At 46.5% G+C, this 24,436-nt stretch overlaps 1 protein-coding gene across 1 annotated transcript in view; it reads left to right on the top strand.

Moving 5' to 3' along the window:
* The window catches only part of LOC129683922 (aldehyde oxidase 1), a 65,528-nt gene extending 41,092 nt beyond the window's left edge, over positions 1-24,436 (top strand). Inside the window, exons 22-35 of the mRNA XM_055616931.1 lie at positions 476-609; positions 1,404-1,491; positions 3,795-3,881; positions 4,316-4,507; positions 7,151-7,378; positions 11,659-11,754; positions 13,535-13,663; positions 14,285-14,359; positions 15,902-15,954; positions 16,476-16,590; positions 21,137-21,202; positions 22,498-22,686; positions 23,154-23,321; positions 24,168-24,436. Of these exons, the coding sequence (XP_055472906.1) occupies positions 476-609; positions 1,404-1,491; positions 3,795-3,881; positions 4,316-4,507; positions 7,151-7,378; positions 11,659-11,754; positions 13,535-13,663; positions 14,285-14,359; positions 15,902-15,954; positions 16,476-16,590; positions 21,137-21,202; positions 22,498-22,686; positions 23,154-23,321; positions 24,168-24,218 (1,671 nt within the window). The 3' untranslated portion in view covers positions 24,219-24,436. The remainder of the gene's footprint in view (positions 1-475; positions 610-1,403; positions 1,492-3,794; positions 3,882-4,315; positions 4,508-7,150; positions 7,379-11,658; positions 11,755-13,534; positions 13,664-14,284; positions 14,360-15,901; positions 15,955-16,475; positions 16,591-21,136; positions 21,203-22,497; positions 22,687-23,153; positions 23,322-24,167) is intronic.

Here is a 24,436-nt window from a genome sequence, read left to right as displayed (position 1 = left end):
AAACAGGAGCCCATATCCTGGGAAGACCAAACACTCCCAGTAACCCAGTGAGGGTGTGAAAAGCCAATAGAGAAGCTTAGCCCCGAGACTTCTTACGGCTTCAGGAAGCATCCCTCGGGGGATTGGTGTGGAAAGGACACTCTGGCTGTGGTTCTAGCAGGCACAGAACTATCTCACCTCTGTGGGGAAAAACTAGTTAATATTAACAGTGGTTTTTGGCAATGTCGATCTAGCCAGATATCCATGAGAATGGTTGTGGGTGATGGTGGGGCTACTGGACATTTTTCCTTTCTATCATTTATCATAGCCATATGAACCGCATGGCTTGCGTATCATGTTCAAGAGTGGGGAAACAAAATGTGTAATGGTTGTGACACTCGGGACAGGCTTCCGGTTACAGTTGTGGGCGTGACAGTGATGGCCATTAGTCTTGCTGAAGATGGGCCAGATCAATGAAAACTGTTATTGTCAACAGGATGTGATTGCCTCGACCTTGAAGCTCTCAGCCAACAAGGTCATGTGTCATGTAAGGCGTGTTGGTGGGGCGTTTGGAGGGAAGGTAGGCAAGACCAGCATCATGGCCGCCATCACTGCGTTCGCCGCTAGCAAGTAAGTGGGAGAAATCTGTTAAACTAACAGTAACGTGAAATCTTAATACTGGCCACATGTAATGAGGAAGAATATAGACTATGGTTATTTAAGACCATACATTGCAAACCAACATGCAGACAAGCTGCCAGCTCGTTAAACTTCTTTGTCTTTTGTTGTCAAGTTATGTAAGAACCAAAGTAAGTACCAGTTACTGAAGAATATGATGAAAGCTGTTGTAAAAATATTATACTACGTGGGCAGGGCAGTGGTGGCACAGAAACCCAGCATTTGGGATGCAGGAGGATCTGTGAGTTTGCGAGGCCAGCCTCGTCTACACAGTGAGTTCCAGGACAGCCAAGGCTACACAGAGAAACTCTGTCTCAAATAACCTAGAAGGATAGACAGACAGACAGATAGGTATAAGCAACAAGCAAACAAATACATAAAACATTAAAATACTTGGAAAAGTCAACAGAAACAGTTCTTGCATGGGTGGGGTTGTCCTTAGCATTTATAGTCTGAGCTATATGCTTATGGATCAGATATGTAACCCGCTTCATCTCCCAAGAGCAGTCAGTCTCCTTCTCTCTCTCTCCCTGATGCCTGGTACTCATTCTTTCCTCTCTCTTGAATTAATAGATGCTTTGGGGGTTAGGCTTACATTTATTTATCTTACTGTTTTTCAATGAGGATCTTAAAGCCTCACCATAGGAAATTGCCTTTGGAGCCAGCACACCTAGAAGGCTTAATATTACTGCAGAATAACAGCTAGCTCATTTGTCTCTTTCATTAATTTTTGTTTTCTGTTTCAGACACGGCCGTGCAGTCCGCTGCATTCTCGAAAGAGGAGAAGACATGTTAATAACCGGAGGCCGCCATCCTTACCTCGGAAAGTATAAAGTGAGCAGAGGAGCGAGTCGGAGAGATTTACGTTGCAAACAAAGCACTCTGTAGATGCAGATGGCAGCAGCATTTGGCTACTCTGATGGGGGAGGAACAGTGAACACATCATCAAATGTGTCTCACTCAGTGTTTCTATTGCTGTGATGAAATACCACGACCAAAAGCAACTTAGGGAGGAAAGGATTTATTCCATCCACATTTCCGTATTATAGTTCATCAGTGAAAGCAATTAGAGCACTCAAACAGGGCAACCTGGGGCAGAGGCTGGGGCAGAGGCTGGGGCAGAGGCTGGGGCAGAGGCTGGGGCAGAGGTCATGGAGGGATGCTTTGCTCTTATGGCTTGCTCAGCCTCCTTTTACATAGCACCAGCCCAGGATGGCCTCACCCACGATGGGCTGGGCCCTCCCCCATCACTCACTAATGAAGAAAATGCCCTACAGGCTTGCGTACAGCCCAATCTTTTACATACATTTCTTATCTGAAGTTCCCTTCTTTTAGATAACTCTAGCTTGTGTCAAATTGACATAAAAAAAAAAAAGCCATTATGAACGGTAGTCTCCTTTTCTACTTCTTGTGCTCTAGTTTAATTATTCCCCAGTTCAATGAGATTTCCTGCTTTGCTTGGAGATGCCAGCCTGAGAGAAAACACTAGCTATAATTGTGCATCACAGAGTGAATAATTGGAAAACCTGACTGTGTATGTCCGAGAAAGTAGATCTGATAACCATTCTTTTTAAGCACAAAAGGTAAAAATAGAATAATTCCTGTAACAATAGTGCTATATGAAATTGCAATTATTTGCAAACGGTTCCTCATTTTTTAAATATATCAAGCGTATCTTGAAAAACGGTGACCCAGAAATTCCTAGAAGAGTTTCTATAGTAGAAAATAATTATCCTTTTGCCTTTTAAGAGACCATTTTACATTGTAAAGTTGGCTGACAGCTTAACCAGTAGCCACGTCACTCAGGATCTTAAACCTTTATTGTGTTACTTCTCATGCAGGTAACAGCCCTGTAGTTTACATGGACTGGGGGAGGGAAGGACCTGCCCCAGGCATTGAGGGACTTGTTTTCCTAATGGCACCTTTATCCCTTTAGACTGCACTCCCTAATATTGTGGCCACTGGGTGTGTGCCATTATTTAAATTCACATTTAAATTAACAAAATAAAATTAAACTAAGATGATGCTCTTCGTTCAAGTACACAGTGGTCACCTGTAGGCATTGACTGCCGTTCTACACGCGTAGATGCACGGAATGTTGCCGTCATGCCCCAATGTTCTGTTGGAACGCTGTGCAGGGGACTGAGTCCTTTGCAGAGCCTTCCACAGTGGGCAAGACACAAAGGAATACTGACGCGGGTGATCTCTCAGGTGCCGAACCTGTACGTGGTGGGCCTCGCTTCTCTGGAGACACCTTCGGGACTGACTTTGCCACCTTGCCGTGGGGGTGCTTGGGGATATAGTCGTGTGCACCCACATGGCTGCTGTGGACAGGATGGCCTGCACAGTGTGAGGATGGAGCTGGTGGCCCCCAGGCGGCAGGGTGGATACAGGCAGGATCTGTAGTCACACAGTTGTAAGGTATAGAATAGATGAGCTCCAGAGCTTGTATTGTATACAATAAAACAGTGTTTGTTGAAAAACTTAGTACCACATGATGAACAAGGCCAGAGGACACAGCCTGGAGATTTCTAAAAGAAAAATACCTGGAAGCAAGGGAGCATTCTGGAAGGAAAATGATGGTCTTGTGTAAGTGTTGAGGGAGAAATGAAAGCAGAGCATTGAAACAGAAATGTCCTTCACCTAAATGAGCTTTCATCCAAAAGACTGGACCATAGTTAACAGTGACCATTACCATGGCATGATATTTACTGATGGAGAGTAGTGTGAGGACAGGAAATGAGATGAATATTTATCTAGTAATATTGGTTGATCTAAAGAGCACTTGCCGTGAGAGCTGTGTTCAGCTTCTCTTCTCCTCTGATGCAGTCTGGGACCTAAGCCAAGGGAATGGTGCCACCCACTGTTAAGGTTGGCCTTTCCATTCAGTTAACCCAATCAGGATCATTCCTCCTAGGGATGCCCAGACACTTGTCTCACGGGCAATTCTAGATCTGCCAAGCTTCTCATTAACACTGACTTTTCACACAGTTTTCCCAGTATCACTAATCCAGCTCTGTATCCAAGAAACAGCTGTCAAATCTAACCCCATAAAGCTTTTCCAAAGTGTGACTAAGCAAACTTTATATAGACTTGACATCTTGAACCAGTATCAACCGTCAGTTCTCTTCCGCCAGGCTGGGTTCATGAATGATGGCAGGATCTTGGCCCTGGATGTGGAGCATTATTCCAATGGAGGGAGCTCTGTGGATGAGTCATTATTTGTAAGTGTTTTAAAGGAAGTGTTCATTCTTCAAAGGGTATTACATAAAATGATTCAACCCAGGAAACATTCACTCTTTGTATAACATTTAATAAAAGACTCACTACAGAATAGGAAAGAGTTACCACTGAAAACTACAAGTGGAGGGCCCAGGGACCAAGCCTGTGCCTGTGTCTCCTCTCTGCTTCCCATGCCCAGATGTGAGCACTTGACCAAGCTTTAAAAATTAAAGATAATAATTGAGAATAATTAAAAATTTCTTAAAATCATCTTACAGAAAAATATATTTAAGTGGGGTGTAAGGTCTTTCAGCATTTTTCCTGAGAAATGAAGAGGGGACACTGTTTCTAGACTGATTTCATTCTGAGGTATCTGCATGATTAGGAAATGCACAGAAGGCCAAGGTTTTCTCACATCAACTCTGGGTTTCTTCAGGTGTTAGAGTTTGGGCTTCTGAAGATGGAGAATGCTTACAAGTTTCCCAACCTACGCTGCCGGGGCTGGGCCTGCAGAACCAACCTTCCATCCAACACTGCTTTCCGTGGGTTTGGCTTTCCTCAGGCAGGACTGATCACCGAAGCCTGTATCACAGAAGTGGCAGTCCAATGTGGCCTGTCCCCTGAGCAGGTAACCCTACTCTAGTCTCATGTATAAAACATGCTGGGAAGACTTTGGAGACCATTCAGGTTGAAGAATTAAAGAGGCATTCCAGAATGTAAATTATCTGCTTACGTTTATCCAGTCAACTAGTTAGTAGAGTCACTAACCAAGTTTTATGGTCCTTGTCTTACCCATGCTCTATCTAAAAAAAAAAAAAAAAAAAAGTCTGGGAAACACTGTTTTTAAGAGCATGAATGGGAGAACTGGAGAGATGGCTCAGCAGTTAGAAGCACTGGCTGCCCCTCCAAAGGACCCAGGTTCAATTCCCACCACCCACAAAACTGTAGCTCCACTTTCAGGGGATGCAGACAAAACACATGTATTAATATATACATCATATGTATCACATTATCATTGTGTCTGCAGCTAGGTATTATATATATATACCACAAATTAAATGTATTAATATATATAAATTACATGTACCTACGTATTGGAAGAGGTCTGTTTCAGTCAGAGTTCAGGTGTCTAAGGCCGTGGTCCTGTTATCTATCATCCACTGTGTTCTGATGGGGGCTGAACAGCAGCTGGCATTGTGGAATCTTGCACAAGAAGGTCACATGGCAAGACGAGTTTGGAGAAATGTTTGGCTATCAAGCTCACTCATTGGTGTTATAACTGCATGTATATCTGTGTGAGGGTGTCAGGTCCTCTGGAACTGGAGTTATAGACAGCTGTGAGCTGCCATGTGGTGCTGAGAATTGAACCTGGATCTTCTGGAAGAGCAATCAGTGGTCTTAACCACTGGAACCATCTCTCCAGCTTCCAAGTTTGCCAGGAAGTCAGTCTTGTGGGAAGTAAATCAGTCTCATTCCTACTACTCTCTGGAGAGGTTGACACTTCCCGCCTGGCCTCTCCTCAGGCTTTCACCATCCTAACGTTACACTGTGCTGCAAGCTTACCGCAGACATCCCAGTCCTGGGGAGAGAAACCATATCTAAACCATGGCAGTGGCGTAAACACCACCCAACTCAGCCAAAGCCTTTTTCTCGTTTCCCTAACATCTCAGGCGGTTGTCACAAGGTTTGTCATTTCACCCGTCAGTTCTTTAAGTCTCAGCTTCAGCTTTTTTTGTTAGTGAAGACGATTCCCTCCCTGGTACCTCTTCCACCCCAGGTTCTAGTGTGGAGTTTAGGTAGGGGAGACCTGCTAAGCTGTCTCTCCCCCATCTCTCCTTCTCCTCTGCATTGGGGCGGGGAGGGAAAAGGATGAAAACGAGTACCCGAGAGAACACGCACACACACTTTAACCGGCTTCCCGTCCTCTCTTTGGCACTGTATGCAGACAGACCTCATGCAGTACTCCATCTGGCAACTACGCCGCTTTGCCTCCTGCACCAGGAGGCCTTGGTGAGCCCAAGCCGTTACTCATCTGCATTTTCCCCTTAACAGGACACTCTAGGACCAGAGCTAGGAGCCATCTAGGTAGAAATCATCTTCTCTATGCATCTTAAACTTATAAGGGGTCCTTGTCCCTCCCTTCCTGGCTTCCTGATCACAGCCTCTGTCTTGGTTATGTGTGGCAGCGGAAGGGAGAGGGCAGTTACACAAAGACATCACTTCCTGTCCAGAATAGTCTCTTAAAAATCTGTTTTCCCTTGAATTGCATTAAGTTCCACTTTGTCTCTTATAGGGATCTGAGCAATTACGAGAGGGGTAGTTTGGGGAGGGTGGGTGTCTATAATGGCCTCTATCTGCTTGTAGAGGAAGCTGGCCGTAACCATAAGAGGTTTCTCAACCAAGAATATAAGGCACATGGTGTCTTTTGCTTTCAGCTGAGGGGGTCTTAGTTGCCAATTCTGGGAAGATAATAATAGTCTGTGCGCGGAGTGAGACATCTGGGGACAGGATCTTCTGGTTTGAATCTACCTGCATAAGATCTACCCCAGACAGAGCCAGTCAGCACGGCATCCTGCAAAGAGGAAGGAGCTCACGAGGCTCCACCCTGCCTTGAGGGACTAATGGTTGCCGGCGGCAGGGCATGCCACTTTCTTCAGTGGTGTAACCACTAGTCAGTTCAGTTGCCCGTGCTTCCGGGAATAACCTGCAAAAGATGCTAATTCCATATGATTGTTCACACACACAGCTTGTTGGGAGTCAGGATGGGGAGAGAAGTAGGTAATGAGACCAATATTCATTATAAGCATGCGTGAAACTCTCAAAGAATTTTAAAAAGTAATCTGTTTGTCCTTTCTCCAGCCTTTGGTTATGTTTAAACAGATATTCTTGTTGGCTTGCTCTGGGAGTAAGTGGTCCTATCTTGCCATAGCATGTGCATAACCCAGATTACAGAGCCAGGGCACCTTTCAACAGATGCTTATGAGTACAGGACCTGAGAAGAATCTACCCGGACCATATTGAGATGCAGGGGAATAGAGGTTAAGGATTCCGTTTTACAAACTAACACAGAAACCGTGTAGAAGCAAATGAGTTCAGCACAGTCAGTCGGGGTTCGGAGTGGAGGATGAAGAGGATGCTGTGCCTTGAGAAGGTCTTTATCAATGGCCGGGCAGAACCCAGGCTGGCCCTGCTGGGACGGACAGAAGTGGAGCAAGACAAGACTATGACTTCTGAGCTCCCTGTCACTTTTTAACCTCCTTCCCTTTCGTAGGTTCGAGCTATAAACATGTACAAGAAAATTGATATTACCCACTACAAGCAAGAGCTGAGTGCCAAGCCCCTGGCTGAGTGCTGGAGAGAATGCATGGCCAAGAGTTCCTACTCTTTGAGGAAAACGGCTGTAGAAAGATTCAACGCAGAGAACTCCTGGAAGAAGAGGGGCCTGGCCATGATTCCCCTCAAGTTTCCTGTGGGTACTGTCACATTAGCCATGGGACAGGTCAGTTCTTGAGACACATATGGGAATGTCACGTGGCAGAGGCCTGGGGACACAAAGGTGCTGAGGAACCTTCCCCTCCGTTGAAGTAGCATGATGGCTCTGCCCAACTGCTAAGCCCCTCCCAGGTATTGCTTAGAAAGCCTGGATTAGTTCTGGATGCACGAGCTCCTCTGCTTACTCACACCCCCACCGGGGATAGAAACATTCTTGGTGGGACATGGGGGGTGGGGGGGGCGGGATTTACTCCTGGCCCTGGTGCTAAGCGGCTGTGATAACTGCTCTTGAGTCCCGGCTGTCCGTGTAAGAGCTGGGGGCAGGAGGCCTCAGAGAATCCTCTTCCAGCTGCTGTGACTCAGTGTTCTAGACATGAACTAGAGTCGGGAAGTGGCGGGGCAGTGGGCGCCCGACTTCCTTGCTAGGTAGAGTTGACTTAACCTGGAAAAGTCAATTACTTAACTTTCTGAACACAGTTTTTGGAGTTTGTTCTCCTTGTATACGTTAGGGGGGAAGACTGGGAGCTGTTGCTACGGTTTCTTTAGCTGACTAAATACGTCTTTGCTTAGCTGCTAACTCCTGCTTGCTGTTTCCGCCTCTGGTTTCGCATGAAACTTGTGTGTAATCCCTGGGGAAGAATCCTAGCCTACTGTGGAGCAGCGACGCGGACTCCTTATCCAATTTATTGTACGTATGTGTGTATGTTGTACATACACACAGAGGCGCAGCAGAGCCCTCACTTGGCTGCTCCTCCCTTTTTGGATGAGTCTCGTAGAGGAATAGCCCAGAATGGGTGGAGCAGTGCATGGGCCTGTGCCGTGTTGGTGCCTGTGCCGTGTTGGTGCCTGTGCCGTGTGTCAAAGACCATGAGCAGCGGGTAGGAGCATCTTCCCCTGTCCCCGCCTTTATCCTTTCACCTCACTGACCCAGCTGAACTGCTGTGATCCTTAGAACCTTTGCATGCAGACGTAAGCAGGCGCACGGAGGCTTGGAGGAAGGTCACGTGTGGTTGTCCTGTTGCAGCCTCTCGCTCCTTGCCTGTTTGCGCTGATGCAGGCGGACAACAGAGGACACAGAGCCACTTGGTCATTTGCACAGGATTTACTCCGATAAGGGAGCTAGTCGAGAGTCTTCGTCGAGGAACAGAGACGAAAGCACAGTTGTTAGAAAAGGAAGGGAGCAGAAAGCCCCTGCTGGGAAAACGGTTTGTGAGCAGTGAATCCTGGGGGATAAATTTACTGCTACCTAGGCTTGATGTGAGGTGGGAGTCAGCGGAGGAGAGAGGAGGCTTTTGAGGGCCAGAACTGCAGCTTTTGAGAAGCCTCCGTGTGGACCCTCTGAGCTTAGACGCTTTGCTTCGGACTGAGTGGAGGGGTGGGGGTCTGTCCCACACAGGATGCTTCCTGGAAGACACATCCTGAAGTGCTGGGTTCTGCAGCAAAGCAAATAGAGGAGGGAGCTAGAGACTGAGCCCCTTCCCTGTGGGACACCTGGACTGGTGGGGTTGTTGCCTGCTGGCTTTAATTTCATCTACGTTGTGGTTCCAACTGCCTTCTGGAAGGAGACACGGGGCTATAGCAATTAGTCTCATAAGGTATTGTTTCCTAAGTAGGGGCATTTAGGGGCCTGGCTATCTCCAGGGATTCCTCTCTCCCTGTCCTTGGGGAGAGTAACATTTCACTTTATATTCAAAGACCCTTTGTTTAAAATGCAAATTATGCAGACGTAGGTTGAAGGGGAGGGGACTAGCTGTCTACACACATATTCCCATAGTTCTAGGTCACCCAGCCATCGAGTAGCAGAACAAAAATTTGACTTCAGCACATCCAACCCCAGATTCACGTTTTCATTGTCTCATGCTGCCTTCCCGAGTGGAAGCCGTTATCACCGTACTGCTCAAGGGTTCAAATGCGCCTCACCCACAGATTCTTTCATTTCTAGACTGTGATCCCCGAAGGATGCAGCTGGCATCTAGTTAACCTCTGTGTGTCCAGGGCTTATCACAGTGGCGTAGAGTAGGGCCACAGATGTTGCCTGACAGAGGCATCTCACCAAGCCAACAAAGTCCTCCTCAGCATGCCCGTTGTGCTGGCTCTATAGCTGGCGCTTTAGGGGAACGATCTCTTGCGATGCTAAGAGTGACCTGTGTGGCGGTGCCACTTCACAGAACCAAATTTGACATTTTCAGTGGCTGGAAGAGTTTGCGACACCACATGGAACAAAGTACTCAGCCACCCCTGATACAAATGCTGCCCTGGGCCCGCAGGCAGAATGCTGCCACCAGCAGGGCCATACAGTGGAGAACACACAAAATCCAGTGTAATTGTAGTTTATTCCCACAAAGTAAGTCCACCTGTGGACTCCGCCCACATTCAGTACCAGAGCCAAGGAGGAAAAACACAGAACCTGTAAACTTAGGAATTAGATCGAACCACTGTGCTCTTGCAAGTTAGCGTATCAAACACGCCACGTGCCTAGTATATCTGAGACATTATGTCCAGTTGTCAGGGATGGCTTAGGATATGTCCCTACCAGAGTACTGTGAAAGGTAATAGAACAAAGCTCAGAAGGGACTGCTACATCTGACTCCACAGTGCAGGGCAGCCAGCTCTGGGCTCTGAAGAGGGCTTGATGATCTAAGACATCTACCTGGGCACTGAGTGGATGAGCCTTTGCCCTCGGATACAGGCTATCCTTATTTTGTCAAGACATAACCCCGTTGACCAGGAAAATGGAGACTGTGTTCACTGTCAAATGTGTCTTCCTTGGAAAGGTGGTGATTTTGGCTTATTCAACGAGGTAATGAACACCTTCGGATGATAAAGAGGCAGTTTTCCAGGTGTGGTCCACAGGCCACAGCGGATGTGAACGTCCTTTTGGTGGGCGAAGAATCGAGGAAAATAGGAACTGACATGCAGTTCCTAAACTTTGCTTACAAATCTGAGTTAATAGCATCTTGGTAGAATTTTAGGTTTATGAAGTAGAAATTACCTTGTTACTAGAATGTTCTATAGATCTTACTTCCCTCTCTAAATCCCAGATTAACCCTGGCATCGTGGAGGGAAGGAGGGGCGGGCAGTAACTTGAGGCAGCCGCTCACACTGTGTCCACACTCAGGAAGCAGGTACGGACGAATGGTAGCACCCAGCGTACCTCACAGAGTCTAGCCCCCAGCCTTTGGAGTGGTGCAACCCACATCAGAGTGAATTCTCCCACCCAACCAAACTCCTGACTCCTTGGTTAGAATGTCCAGAGCTTTCTACCCATGTCAGAGTGATTCCAGGTCCCTGCAAGTTGACAATCAGTATAAACAGAGACACAATGAGTTAGACACCACAGCAGAACTGTTCTGGCACAGGGAGCCTTGGGAAGGAAGCCAAGTGTTAGTGGTAAAATCTGTTCACTTAATCTCGATGCTTCTGAGGAGAGGGGACTTTGACTCTGAGCAGCTCGGTCGCTCCTGCGTCCTTATGAGGAACTGCACAGTCAGGTGATTGCTCCTGAGGTCTGAAGTTCTGTGCCAAAATGGTTTGCACCTGGGGTTCTCAACCTGGGGGGCCATGACTCCCTGGGTCACATGACCCTTTCTCATAGGTCGTATATCAGATATCCTGCATATCAGATACTTACATTACTATTCATAGCTGTAGCAAAAATTACAGTTATGAAAATAGCAAGTAATTTTGTGGTTGGGAGTTACCGCAACATGGGGAGCTGTAGCAAAGGGTCGTAGCGTTGGGGAGGTGGAGAGCCACTGTTCAAGCTTGATCCGAGGCCATGTTGCAGCCGAACAATGACTGTGTCTCAGTGCACCGCCTTTGGCTTGGCATCTTGAGATCTGTATAATGTGCGTGCAGCTATGGAAATATGTGTGTGCACAGTTGTTCTCCCTTCCGATCAACCTATGTGTGCATACATTTGCATTTTAAAATGGGAAAAAAAATCCTCCCCCTGCTAAAGAAACCTAAAATGTGGTTCCTCCCTGGGGAGACCAACCCTGGAGATACCCGTTGTCCTTAAATCCCTAAATACAAAGCAGAACCTTAGGATCACGGTCCTCCAAAAGACTCGAAGCCACCAGAGAAAGTGGGGTGATCACCAAGTGGCTCTTGCCCTGCCATTGCCCTAGCCGTGCCTGGAAGATGTATATACATGTACGTATGCATGTATGTATTCGCGTATGTATGCAGGGCCTGGGGAGAGACAGAAAGCGTTAGTTGCAGCAGAATGTCCCAACACTGGTGAGAGTACTTCTTTGGCTTCATCTCTTTTCATCCCCTCCTCAGGCAGCTGCCCTGGTTCACATTTATCTCGATGGCTCTGCGCTGGTCACTCATGGTGGGATCGAGATGGGGCAGGGTGTCCACACTAAAATAATTCAGGTAAGAGTACAAACACTGGGTTTCGTTGAGTATACGCTCACAGATGGGTTCATGACAGAAGGCTGTCAGTTTGACAGTGTTAAGCTATTGGCGGAAGCTGGGTAAACAAGTCAGTTTTGTTACTGAAAGCCAGAAAAACATGCACCAAAAGATGGGCTTGTTTTGTTGCTAAAGAAGGTTTATGTTTGTTTTCTGCTTCCGTTTGGGTGTATTGACAATGGAATTGTCCTTTTCTGAGATTTTCGTGGGTGGTGGAAAGATGAATAAATTCTGAGGGCTTATAGTGTTTCTTGCCTTTTTTATATTAAGGGCTCTGAAAAATGAATAACATAAATCAGACTTGATATCTCCAGCCAGTGTTTTATTAGCGAGTCTACTTTGGGGGTCCTTCTATTTCATCTGATTTTCTTACAGTAAAAATTGCTGAGATGTTGCTGCTGTAATTTTGTTCCTCATCATGTTTTTTTCCAACCAGCTTTACAAAGAATAACCACTGCTTCCCATCATTGCAAATCCTTAACAATTGACAGGCATGGTGTGCAGGCTTATAATCCTAACACTCAGGCAGGAGGATGAAACCCAGGCCAGACTTGGTCACATAGTAACATCCTGTCTCAGAAATAAAGCCGATAAGCAAACGGATATTCTTAACAATCGTGACTTTTAATGGTTGCCTGGGGGGGGGTGTATTTGTAATTAGCTCCACCCCAGATATTGAATTAGGCTGTGAATATTTCTCAAAATAAACCCGTGATCCTCTCAGTAATTGGTTTCTGAAAGTGACCCACCCGGAGAGGAATTACTATGAGGTATGAGTATTTGGAGATACTTGACATGTCACTAAATTGTTTTCCATAAAGTATCAGTAGCATTTTACCCTTAACTAACACTAAATTTGATGAACTGTTGAAAAAAAAATTGGATAGTTTGTCAGGTGGATGAAAGCAACTCGAGTGACGTAATTTAGATTTTTATTTTTTAATCATAAGGACTTGGGCGTGTAGGGTTGGTTTTGGTTTTTGGTTTTAGGCTGCTAATAAAACTGTTTAGGTCTACTTTTCAGTGAGAATGCCTTCTGTCTTGAGCTAAAGATCTTGCGTTGAAAGCCTGTGTGCTCTGTCTAGATGCCTTTCTGAGAGCCACCCATCATGGAAGGCTCAGGACGTCTGTGTCCTGGGACAGGCTGTGGACAAACTCGCAAGCCTACTGCTAGCTAGAGAAGGATGACTTTTGAGTCAGCTAAAATTATTTTCTCCAGCACTAAAACTATGGACTGGAGAAGCCTCTAAGTCCCATGTTGCCTCTTAATCCTCAGCATCATTCTCTCCTCCGGTGATGCATGTATTCCTAAGGGCCATGGCCTTCCTGAGCGGTGCTCTGATCCTGCAGCATGTCCAGAAAAGGGCCTAGAAATCAGGCAGCTCCCATTAAAGTGATGTCCACTCCGCTAGAATTTTGCAAAGTACGGTGGTGACGCTAGCCCAACGGCCTTGATTGCATTACTGCAGAGACTTGAGGAAGCTGCACTCGCCTGGACCCCTTTCCTGATGTTAGTGCACATGAGAAAAATCACAAGAAAAGAAAATGCATTTAAAACTTGGAACCCAGACTCACAACCAGGGTTTTAGAAGAGGGGAACTTTTATACCAGAAGGAACTCATGGTTCTGCTCTTCATCCCTGGCAGGCGTAGAAAGGCTGCCACACACGTGTACTATGTCAGCCAGGCATGTGCTACAACAAACCAAAGTATTTGAAAAGAAACTACGCTTAAAATTCTAGGTGGTCAGCCGTGAATTAAGGATGCCGATGTCCAGTGTCCACCTGCGTGAGACAAGCACAGAAACCGTCCCCAACACAAACTGCTCCGGAGGGTCTGTGGTGGCAGATCTCAACGGGTTGGCAGTAAAGGTAAGATCCCCTGCGGTGACATCATTCATTAACCCTTCAGGGTGAAATCCACAGTTGAGGATCAGAAGAGAAAGTCATCTCTTAACTGTCTCCTCGGTCCAAGGCAGGACAAGGCAGGTGCACAGACCCAGTAGGTGACAAAGCACTGAGGTGTTGTGCCTGCTTCCTCAGTGGTCAGCAGGGTTTTTAAACTCCACCCCAAGCCCCAACACCTTCCCCACTTCTGTGTTCAGTCAGCCTCCTACCTTTTGCCAGGGCCTTTGGGTGATGTCATCCCTCCATCACCTTTCACTCTGGCTCCTTGAAACCTGAACAAACGTGCCCAGGAAATTAATGTTTTGCAACCAGTGGTCGGTGGTTTGCGATGGTCCTTCTGTTAAGTCTTGACCTAGGGTAGTGTGTAAGGCAACTGTCTTTCAGACCAGGGCATGTCTGACAGGCTCAAACATACAAACACCCCTGCGTGAAGCCTTCTTCCGCGTCAACAGCTCCTGCGTGGACACCCTGGGTCTCTTAGCTCCTATGTCATTTCGGGATAACTCTGTGGGATGACATACCATCTCACTCTGACATGGACGTTTTCATGAAATTACTAAAATGTTAACTTAAAACCACGTACAGGATGCTTGTCAGACTCTTCTAAAACGACTTGAACCCATCATCAGCAAGAATCCTCGTGGGACGTGGAAGGATTGGGTGAGACTCATTGGTTTTATCATGGGAACTCACAATATATAGACGGAGGGAGAGGAATGTGTGAACTGTGTTTATGGAAAGGGCGATTCAAAGGCACTGTCCCTGCATAATGACAAATGGAAGGCCCGCTGCACATGGTGCGTGGAGATCCATCCGCAGCAGGACAAGTCGTGTGCCCAGGAATGTTTTTACTACAAGGAAGGATGGTGTCCTTGCTTCAGCTCCTGCCATAAGCTGCAACTAATGAACGTTTCTTCCTGTGGAACCCGGGTGCTTTCTGTTTAACCCCTGCGTGTTGTTCTCCTTCGGATTCACTGCCTAAAATAGGAAAACATTGCTGGGGTCGTTTTGTAGCACTCCTGTAGACACTCACTTAGAGATGGGAAACCAGAGGCTGGAGAGATGGCTGAGATGTTCGGAGGACTAGTTGCTCTTTCAGAGAAACCAGGTGCAACTCTCAGCACCAACACGGCAGCTCACAGCTGTCTCTAACTCCTCTGATACACTGGCAGTCTGGATGGAGGAGAAAACACACATTCATTCATAAACCGGCTAACTTTTCAAAATGGCAGATTATTAAGTGTTAGATGATACGGGACAGATATTCATGCAGCCCTGGCATAGTTGTCATGCTCTCTGCTCTAGCTTATTAGTTGTGCAGTTTCAAAACCCACGTTTGGCAGCATATTACGCAGAGCTCTGTTTGGAAAGATTCCAGGGCTGAGGTCACTCAGGGTGAGCGTGCATATGCTTAGGATGCTGGAGGCTCAATTCAGTCGCCCGAGTCTCACCTAAAACCTCCTGCCATTTCACAAAGGCTCCTTATGTAATTCATAATTATGGAATGTGAAGCTTTACGATCTGCTTTTGGAATCTTTGTTTTTCCCAGGCGTGGTGTTTCCTGGGCCCAGAAAGGTTGAAAATGGCTGTCTGGAGAAAGTTGCTTCCAGCTACGTACAATTGAGAAGCACCTCCTTTGCCATCTTTTGCAAGATGCGGCCATTCAGCCCTCCTCTTCTACAATGCTGCGCCTTCCACCATCTCTCTTAGACTTGAGAATTTGAACCTGACCCTTGTTTTTCTGTTTAGTAGTCAGCCATATGTACTTGTAGAAGCAGAAGGCCATTTGATGTAATTGGTACAATTTAGCAAAATCACTCCTCTCAACTGAAACTGTTATAGATGCACAACATAAAACTAAACATCCATCCATTGCTTCCCAAAATTGGCCATGCTAATAGCCTAAGTCTTTCCGGATGACTGAATGGATCTCTTCATAAGCGGGACGTGGGTGGCCATTATAGTTGAGTTTATGAGCATAACATATCATGGCAGACATTTATTACAGCCGTATGCACTGAGTGAATGCTGCTACTCTACACAACAAGCCGTGAATGCTTATGTGGTGGAGACTGATGACGGGAACGGTCCATCGTGGGTCCTTCTCTTTATTGCGTTACTTAACGCACAGTGCAGAGGGAACTCCCTGAGCAGTTCCCTCGGGAGTCCTTATCATACCGTGTTCATGCTCATCCTTTCCAGGCGCAGACTGCTTTTGACCAGAGCATCAATCTCTCGGCTGTTGGATATTTCAGGTAAAAATGTCCCTTCAGTCATATGTCGTGGAAAACAGCAGTATGAGCTTGAGGAAGAATTTCAGTTCCAGTTGCACTTTTGTCCCCCAAAATAACTCATAAGCTGTGGTTGGCCTGGTTTTAGAAGGAACGTTTATCTGCTAGCTAACCTGGGTACCCAGAAAGACGTTTTCTGGAGAAAATGGGCAAGCTTGAATGGAGAGTTGGTTTGGATCATACTGTAGCCATGCTGTAGCTTTCTGGGAACTAGTGCTAGGTGTCATTCTTCACCAGATAATCATAGTCAGAAACTGACCTCAGGAGTAAGGTTCACCAGTCAGGGTTAAATTAAGTACGTGTTCTGAACCAGGCAGTTCAAAGTGAACAGGTGTGATTTCTTGAGCGTGTGTTCTGTGCTGGCGTTGCCCTCGCATGTATCCTTTGGATTAGCACAGCTCCCTTTGCACTGGTTTGATCATCATTGTCTGTGACTGCGGGGCTTGGCCACTTCACCGTGCCCCTCAACACTCTGTTTCTTTCAGGGGTTATGAGGCAGACATGAACTGGGAGAAAGGGGAAGGCCATCCCTTCGAATATTTTGTGTATGGAGCCGCCTGCTCAGAGGTTGAAATAGACTGCCTGACCGGGGCCCATAAGGTCAGTCCCACTCGGGAGTGTCTTCTGACTGGGCCTGTGAGGTGCTTAGACTCCACACGTGCTGCATGCTGGACGAAAGCTGGGTGTGTGGCAGCAACGTGCATTTGACTGAAGGATGATTGCTCTATATCCAGCGAAAAGACAAACTCATGGACTGCCTTACTGGTATACCGCCTTCCAAGGGAAATAGTGGTCCTTCTCGTGTGTTTTCTCTTTTCACCTTTAACTGGGAATAAGAAAGAAACCACTTCAAAGCACCCTGACCGAGGCATCCGTGTAGGCTGTCATCCCAGCTAGCAACCCTGACCTCTTATGAGAAGTGTCTTAGTGTGATGTTCTCAAAGGACACCGTACTTATCCATAGCTTGCTAACAAACACCAAGGGCCACCTCGGGACAGGCAGGGGCCAACCAGGCCCTCTCCTTAGATAGCTGAAGTGTCATCTTATAGTTTGTTAAGGGGGAACTGTGGACTCACACATGCACACCAGATTCTTCAAGGACTTAGCTTCCCATTCTGTACTCGGTCTTCAGTGGTAAAGAGAACACTCATCGGTCATTATATATATATGTGACACACACACACACACACACACGCATATATATATATGTCATATAAATGACCACAGGTACATAAAATGGGATTGCAGTAGCCTTATCAGTAGTCATGTGACTAAACTAGTAGATTAGTGATCTGCTCCCAAACCTACCTGGAAGCCAGCTCCAGTTTTTTATATTACCAAATACCTTTTGTGTCTACATTGTTAGATAGTTAACATGCACAATTTTCCACTTAATATGCAGACTTATCTTTGGAATTATGTAGACCGTTATTGACCCTCCCTATTGGAATATCTAGTTTGTCTGGATTCTAACTCAGACTGTATCTCGTTGGGGAAACTTGGGACTGAGGCAAAGGAACAATTCACTGCACACATGACCTGGATTGGAGTATTTGCTCCACTCTGTGCTGAGTGTTCTCTCCTGGTAGCTAATGTCTGAATCCCTTTTCCCTCAAGCAGAACGTTTAGGTTTGCTCATACTTTGGCCTTGCTAAGAGCAGTAATAATTAACCTGGTATTGGCTCAGGGGTTGTGTTGTTGTTTGTTTTAATATAATTGCATCTTTCTTGGTCCACTAATGTTTTTGATGCAGGGACCTAGACACCCATAGTCACCAAAGATAGACCTGGGACAGTGGCTCTGAGTTTGCTGACTCACGCTAGTGAAAATTGCAGGTGTGGACACTCGTGGGAATATGTAAAGTGGAAGCAGGCTTTACAGAGAGAATTACAGAGCAGTGGGAAATTAAGGGAAAGTGAGAGGTTCTTCAGAGAAGAGGAGTTTCTAAAAAGGGGAAAAGCCACTTAATGTCTTTAGCTAGGGGGTCTCTACAAGGCCTTGGCAGAGACTGGAGGAAGTCTGGGTAACTGCTGTGAGATTGGTTAGTTCTCCGGCAGTATCATAGGCCGAACCAATGGAAGGTCTCCATGTACTATGAATGTCCCTCTAGCCCAACCAGGAAGACGCTCATGTGCTGCCCACCCAGTCAGGGTGGTGGAAGGCCCCACCCACCTCTGCTGATATCTGATCTCTGACACATGCTCTTCAGCTGCTAGCCTTGACTTTCTGCTAGCTGTTATCCTTGGCTGGTGTTGCCATGGTCAACCTTACAGGTGTCTTGCTCGGGTTAAATAGACTATGCTCTCTTCATCCTTTTATTTATATGACCAGCAACAGAGACTTAACTCTCTCACTGCCACCGAGAGGTAGCTGCAGCCTTTCTTGGTGACCTCATGTTTTGCTCCCTCTCTACGCAGTGGTCTGGGATAGTCTCCGAGGTGGAGGTTTCCTGTGAGAGGCCACCCTTACTCACAATGGAGTGTGTTTGTGTCACAATCAGCTGTGTTAGGTATAAGGCTGTGGGGAAGGACAGAGGTGCTTGTATCTATGTTCCTCAAGGGCGAAGGGCTGGGCGGTAGGCAGCAAGGCTGCCATCACCAGCCCAGCATCCCGTCCCTCCTCTGTTTAGTTAGCTTGGTTATCTCATCCCCAAAGATAAGCCCTCTTACTCGGCATCCTCAGTGCTCCAGACACTGCTGTCTTGAATCCTTCATGCTCCTTTCAACCCCAGCCTCTTCTCATAGCGCCAACATGGCTCCTTTCCCTTTCTTCCTACAGATACAGCTCTTGTTTCAGTGTGAACTTTCAAGATAGGTCTTGTAGTGTATTCAGACTATCTTAAGAGATAGGCAATATTTGTAGCTCAGGATAGGCAACACCCACAGACAAAAGGCTAGCCTGTGACAGCCTACCCCAAGTGCTGGCTGTTTCTCAGCCATTGTCCTGGTAGTAAAAGTGCCTTCCTAAAAATTTCCCAGATTTTGAGGCTACCTCTATACATTACATGTATTGATATAGCTACCTATTGCTATATAATACATTGCAGCTGAAGGAGACCCCCCCCCCGACAGTGGAGGTTTCCCCCTGTACCTTGGATTAGGTACAGACCATAACCAAACACCTATCTTCACAGAGACCCCTGATTAAGCAGGGAAGAAAAGCTGAAGTGGCTGCTTTCTGACTCAGGCAGAAAAAAAAAAAACAACAACAAAAAACACCAGCAGCCAGTGACCTTGCAGGTGGAGCTTTTAAGAAGAGAAAAGGAGGAGGGCTGTGTTAGAATGAGTTAGGAGGCTGTGGTATATTTTAATTGGGTGTGTTAATTAGGTGAACCAAAGGGGGCTCTTGACTGCTGGACTTTAATTCTTTGATAGCTGGACGTTGGTAGTCAGCCTCAGGAGGAGGAAGTGACTAAGTAAAGGAATAGTCCTTGGGGGGCTAGCTTCAGGAAGTTTTTAGCAAGGCAGAGGGAATGGGGGAAAAGGGCAAGGCCCGACAGAGATGTGCCACGCTGGAGCTGGGCACATCTGAGTCCCTTCAGCCCCCAGATTAGCAGCTGAAAATAATGTTTATTGGCTTACACCACCTCTGAGGACATGCGTCCAGATCAACATAGTTTGTCTAGGTAACTAGCTCAGGATTTCTCAGGAGGCTATGGCCAGGCGGTTGGTGGGGGCTAGAGAACTCTCTTCTAAGCAGCATCACACTGTCGGTAATGGGAGACTGTGGTTTCTCCATGGCTGTTAGCCAGTCACCTCCTTTTCTTGAATGACCCATTGTCCAAATAGTGTCCTGAGGACACAGCATCTGACTTCCCAGAGAAAGTTAAAACTGAGAGCACCCTAAGACAGAAACCACAGTCCTCTCTAACCTCACTTCACTGTGACGTGCCATTGTCTGTGCAGTACCCTGGTGGTCACAGTGCCTGGCTTGGACAGAGGTCGGTGGGAGGGGCATGCACAGGCTCTGAATACCAAATGGAGGAGTTTGTTATGTGTCCTCTTGGAGGTAGGCCACCACACAGCCCAGACCACTCTCTAGTCCTGTCAGAATACAGTGATGGGGAACCATAAGCCTATGCCCTTGAAAACAGAGCCTCACTAACATTAGACTTTCAAAACCGTTACCACATCAAAGGATCTATAGACTTGGCAGCGGTGTCGCCGGTACCCAGGTAGGGTCTTTTCTTCTGTGCCCTTTTAGGTCATCAGAAAGCAAGTCATGAGGGCAGATGTACTCTTTTCCACACCACAGTGGAAGCTCTCCCGCGTTGGACAACAGTTTAAATGTCTTTTTGCTGACACATTCAGGAAATGCCACTGAGCTGGGTGGACTTTGTGTTAGCTTGGATCGTAGACACAGAGTTTTGCAACAGGGGTTTTGAAGGCCAAAGATACTGGCTTTTGCTGTTTTACTGTTTGTTATGGTGGATTAAATTTAGTCTCTTGCATCGGCCAGCTTGAAAGCTAAACAAAGCAAGTAGATATTTTATTCTTTTATTTCTAAAGAAAACATAGTGCTTAATCTGGTTGAGAGTATTTGCGTGAGGGCTGGAGAGATGGCTCGGTGGTTAAGAGCACTGGCTGCTCTTGCAGAAGGTCCAGACTCTCAGTTCCTAGTACCCACAGGGTAGCCTACAACTATCTGTAACTCCAGTTTCAAGTGACAAGACACTCTTCTTGCCTCCATGGGCACCAAACGTGCACAGAGTGCCCATACATACATACAGCTGGATACTCATTCACATAAAATAAAAATAAAGAAATGCAGAATAGGTGCTGTGAATGGGATGTTTGCCTCGGATGCCTGAGGCCCTGGGTTCTCCCCACTGTATAAGCCAGGCATGGTGGAACATGCCTTTCATCAGTGGGGAGGTAAAGGCTGGAGAATCAGAAGCTAAAAGTCATTCTTAGCCACGCCAATCACATTCAAAGCCACCCTGGGATACATGAGACACGAACTCAAAAAAAAAAAAAAGTTTTTAGGTTATAAACTTTGTCACATAATAAAATCTTTGTTGCTTCTTTGTCTTGAAATAACATGGCCCAAAGAAAGACTTCAGCCCATACCTGGCAGCATGTATTTCTATGCTTCTCTGTGAGTTATCTGCATTAAAATAAATGTTTTGTTTTGTTTTTTTACTAGACTATCAGAACAGACATTGTGATGGATGTTGGCCATAGCATAAACCCAGCTCTTGACATAGGTCAGGTATGTGTGGCTGTTTTGCCTTGTTTCCTGTTCATGGGGGAGAAACTGCTGTGAGGTCTGGAGAGGAAGGAACCACTTGCTGGTTACCTGATTCGTCTCCCCCTTCAGTCAAAATCTTGTTTCGACCAGCTGCGGAACTCAGTTTTCTTAACGTTTCCAGAAAAGGGAGAAAAGGTACTTTGGGTAGTTTTAAAAGACAAAAACAAATGATGGGAGAGCTTGAGGAAAACAGGACCAAACCTAGAAGAGGGGCCTGCACCTGGGGGTTAAGTACAACGCACACCTGTACTCCCACCAGCAGGGCAGGACGGAGGCAGACTTCCTCCTGGAACTCATCTTGTGGAATCAGTGAGCTCCAAGTTCGGCGAGAGACCTTGTCTCAAATAGACAAAGTGGAGGGCGATACTGGAAGGCACTGGGCATTAATCTCTGACGTCCACGTGCATATACACAAACATAGACATATATACACCACATACACACACACACACACACGTGGAATTGGAGGTATTTAGTATAGACCAGGTCGGCAGACTAGAATGAGCAAAGTGTTCAGGTAGAAGAGTAGAAAAGGTATCAACCTAATTAAAGATCCGTAGAGAATACTGTATGTTGACTCTCGTGTGATGCTTGGCTGAGACCCCTGGTACCTTTACCAGAGGACCCACCATGAGGCTGGGGGAAGAGAAGGGAAGAGGCTCTGCCTGGTAAATGCTTGACAGAAAACAAGTACTTAGCTTAGTGTTTGGAGGTGACATGACCTGGGAGATTGTTTGGCACTTGACCATGATTTATTGAACATCATGATCCATCCCTGACACTTCTGGTCACATATCTATGTCTAGGAACTTTGGCATATTAAAGCTGTAGAGACGACTTAAGAGAATACATAGGTCAAGCCTTCATGCCACAGGGGAGTAAATGAGCCTAGAGATGAAAGCCAGACAGCTTATGAACTTGTGTATGGTGAGATGAAGGGATTCCCCAGCCCTGGGAACCTGTTCTTACTCTGCTGGGTCTGTTTAAAGTCAGTCAGTGAAGGGTTTCATCTGTCTCAATGGTTGGAGAAAATAAGGTATGTGGAGAGGATATCCCTGTGAGGATTTATCTACGTTATCTTTTCAATGGCTAAGCCAAGACTAAAACCCAGGTCCTTTGACTTGGAATTTAGCATGGACAAGTTTTAGGTGGACCTCTGGTGAGCCCCCTGAACTGTAGGCCTGAAGGCCAGAAGAGCAGCCAAAATGCTCCCGGCTGTGTTGCCTCCCAGGCAGTGACTCCATCTCTTCTCTCAGGTTGAAGGTGCGTTTATCCAAGGAATGGGGCTTTACACGATAGAGGAGCTGAGTTACTCTCCCCAGGGCATGCTGTACAGCCGCGGCCCAAACCAATACAAAATCCCAGCCATCTTCGACATTCCCACAGAGCTGCACGTTTCTTTCTTGCCCCCATCTGAACACTCAAACACCTTGTATTCATCGAAGGTAAGCCGTTGACGCTCTCTGAGTAGGTGTACTTATTTGATACCTACAGTGTGCAGAGACGTTGGTTCGCGTGGTTGCTGGACGGTTTTCCTGTGATTGCAGAAGAGTACCTATTAAACATTCTAATTGTAAAATAACCTAACAATGTGGTAAGATGCTCCAGACATTCCCAATCTTGGAGCCTAAACCTGAGCTAGAAGATTCCATCTAATTTTTTTTTTTTTTTTACATTACGATAACCATCTTCATGCTAATGTGCTTGCTCCATTTGGAATCATTTTTTTTAAAGCTACAATTGTAAGTATGAGAATATTAAGATCAGCCAGCGGTTAAATGACTTTTACTTACGACAGTCTATATGTTATGTATGTATACTATTACTGTGCACTGCGTGTGTACATATGTACATATGTTCAGAGAGGGAGGTGCAGTTTCGGTCATAATCTACATGGCTCGTTTCTCCTAAGGGTCTGGGAGAGTCCGGGTTGTTCCTGGGATGTTCGGTGTTCTTTGCCATCCATGATGCAGTGAGAGCAGCCCGCCAGGAGAGAGGCATCTCTGGACCACTGAAGCTCAGAAGTCCACTGACTCCAGAGAGGATCAGAATGGCCTGTGAAGACAAGTTCACAAAAATGGTATGCTATGCCCAGGAGGGGAAAAATAAAACACAAGGGTCTTCATTTCTGTCTCCTAGCTTCATGGCCAGGTCTCTTTAACCCACTACTGTTGTTTGTTCCATGGAAGAGAAGATAGCGGGACAGGACAGAACAGCTCTTGAGCTTTCTTGTGTCTTCCCATCAGCCTGTTCTAGCTTGGAGTCCTGCCTGCTCAGTTCCTTATCACTTGAGGAGAACAGAAGGTTCGCTCTCTCGTGTCTTATATTTTCCCTTGCTTCACTCCCTTTCAAGGATATCTGAGGCAGGCCAAGGAATTCAGGGGCTGTGGCCTGCCAGAATCAAGGCCACTCAGCTATGTCCCATCCCCACTGATGGCCAAACAGTGCGGCAAAGTGTGATGGAAAGGACCTTCCCACAGTAGTGTCCCTGAATGCGTACTCCCGTTATCTGTGCTTTTATGTAGGAGCATGAGTTGTGGTTTTTGGTTGTAAAGGAAGCCGTGCTGCTCCGGTACCCCTTGGCTACAAGATAACTTTCCTTCTCTTTCTTCTACACTCCCTCCCTCTGCGCAGGCACTGAATGGTATCCTCTCCCTCACACTGGAGAAGCAGACTCTAGGTCCGAGTTTCTTTAGTCCCTTTGCACGCAGAGATGAAATCTCCCCATGTCTCTACTAGACCCTCTCCAGGACGCCTCTAGACATTGCATGATGTTATTCTCTGAACTCTCATTGGCCCTGTTGCCTGCGGTGGTTTTCGTCTTCATTATTGTCTGTTTTTGTTTTTTGTTTGTTTGTTTGTTTTTAATACAAGTCACAAAAAATTTCTAAGTGATCAGCATCCAAATCTGTTCTTTTCCTTCCAGATTCCAAGAGATGAACCTGGATCGTATGTTCCCTGGAACGTGCCTGTGTGAGTGTGCCTGTGGAGGACGCCTCAGCTCCTGCAGAACTCGCCTCCCCATCTCTCTACTCTAAGATGCTGAATATGAAAGCCAGATTTCACTGCCCAGAATCACACACAGCACTGCTTGACACGAGGCTGATTTGAAAGTTTCTCTTCAGTATACTCCAGACATACCTGAGCAATTATAAATCACTTTAAGTTGCACAGATATTAAATTGTTTGCCCTGA

The sequence above is a fragment of the Psammomys obesus genome, unplaced genomic scaffold (genome assembly GCF_907164565.1).
Source record: "Psammomys obesus unplaced genomic scaffold, mPsaObe1.curated_primary_1811, whole genome shotgun sequence".
Lineage (NCBI taxonomy): Eukaryota > Metazoa > Chordata > Mammalia > Rodentia > Muridae > Psammomys > Psammomys obesus.
Note: the sequence above shows the minus strand (reverse complement) of the source record. Positions and strands in the feature narration are given on the sequence as shown.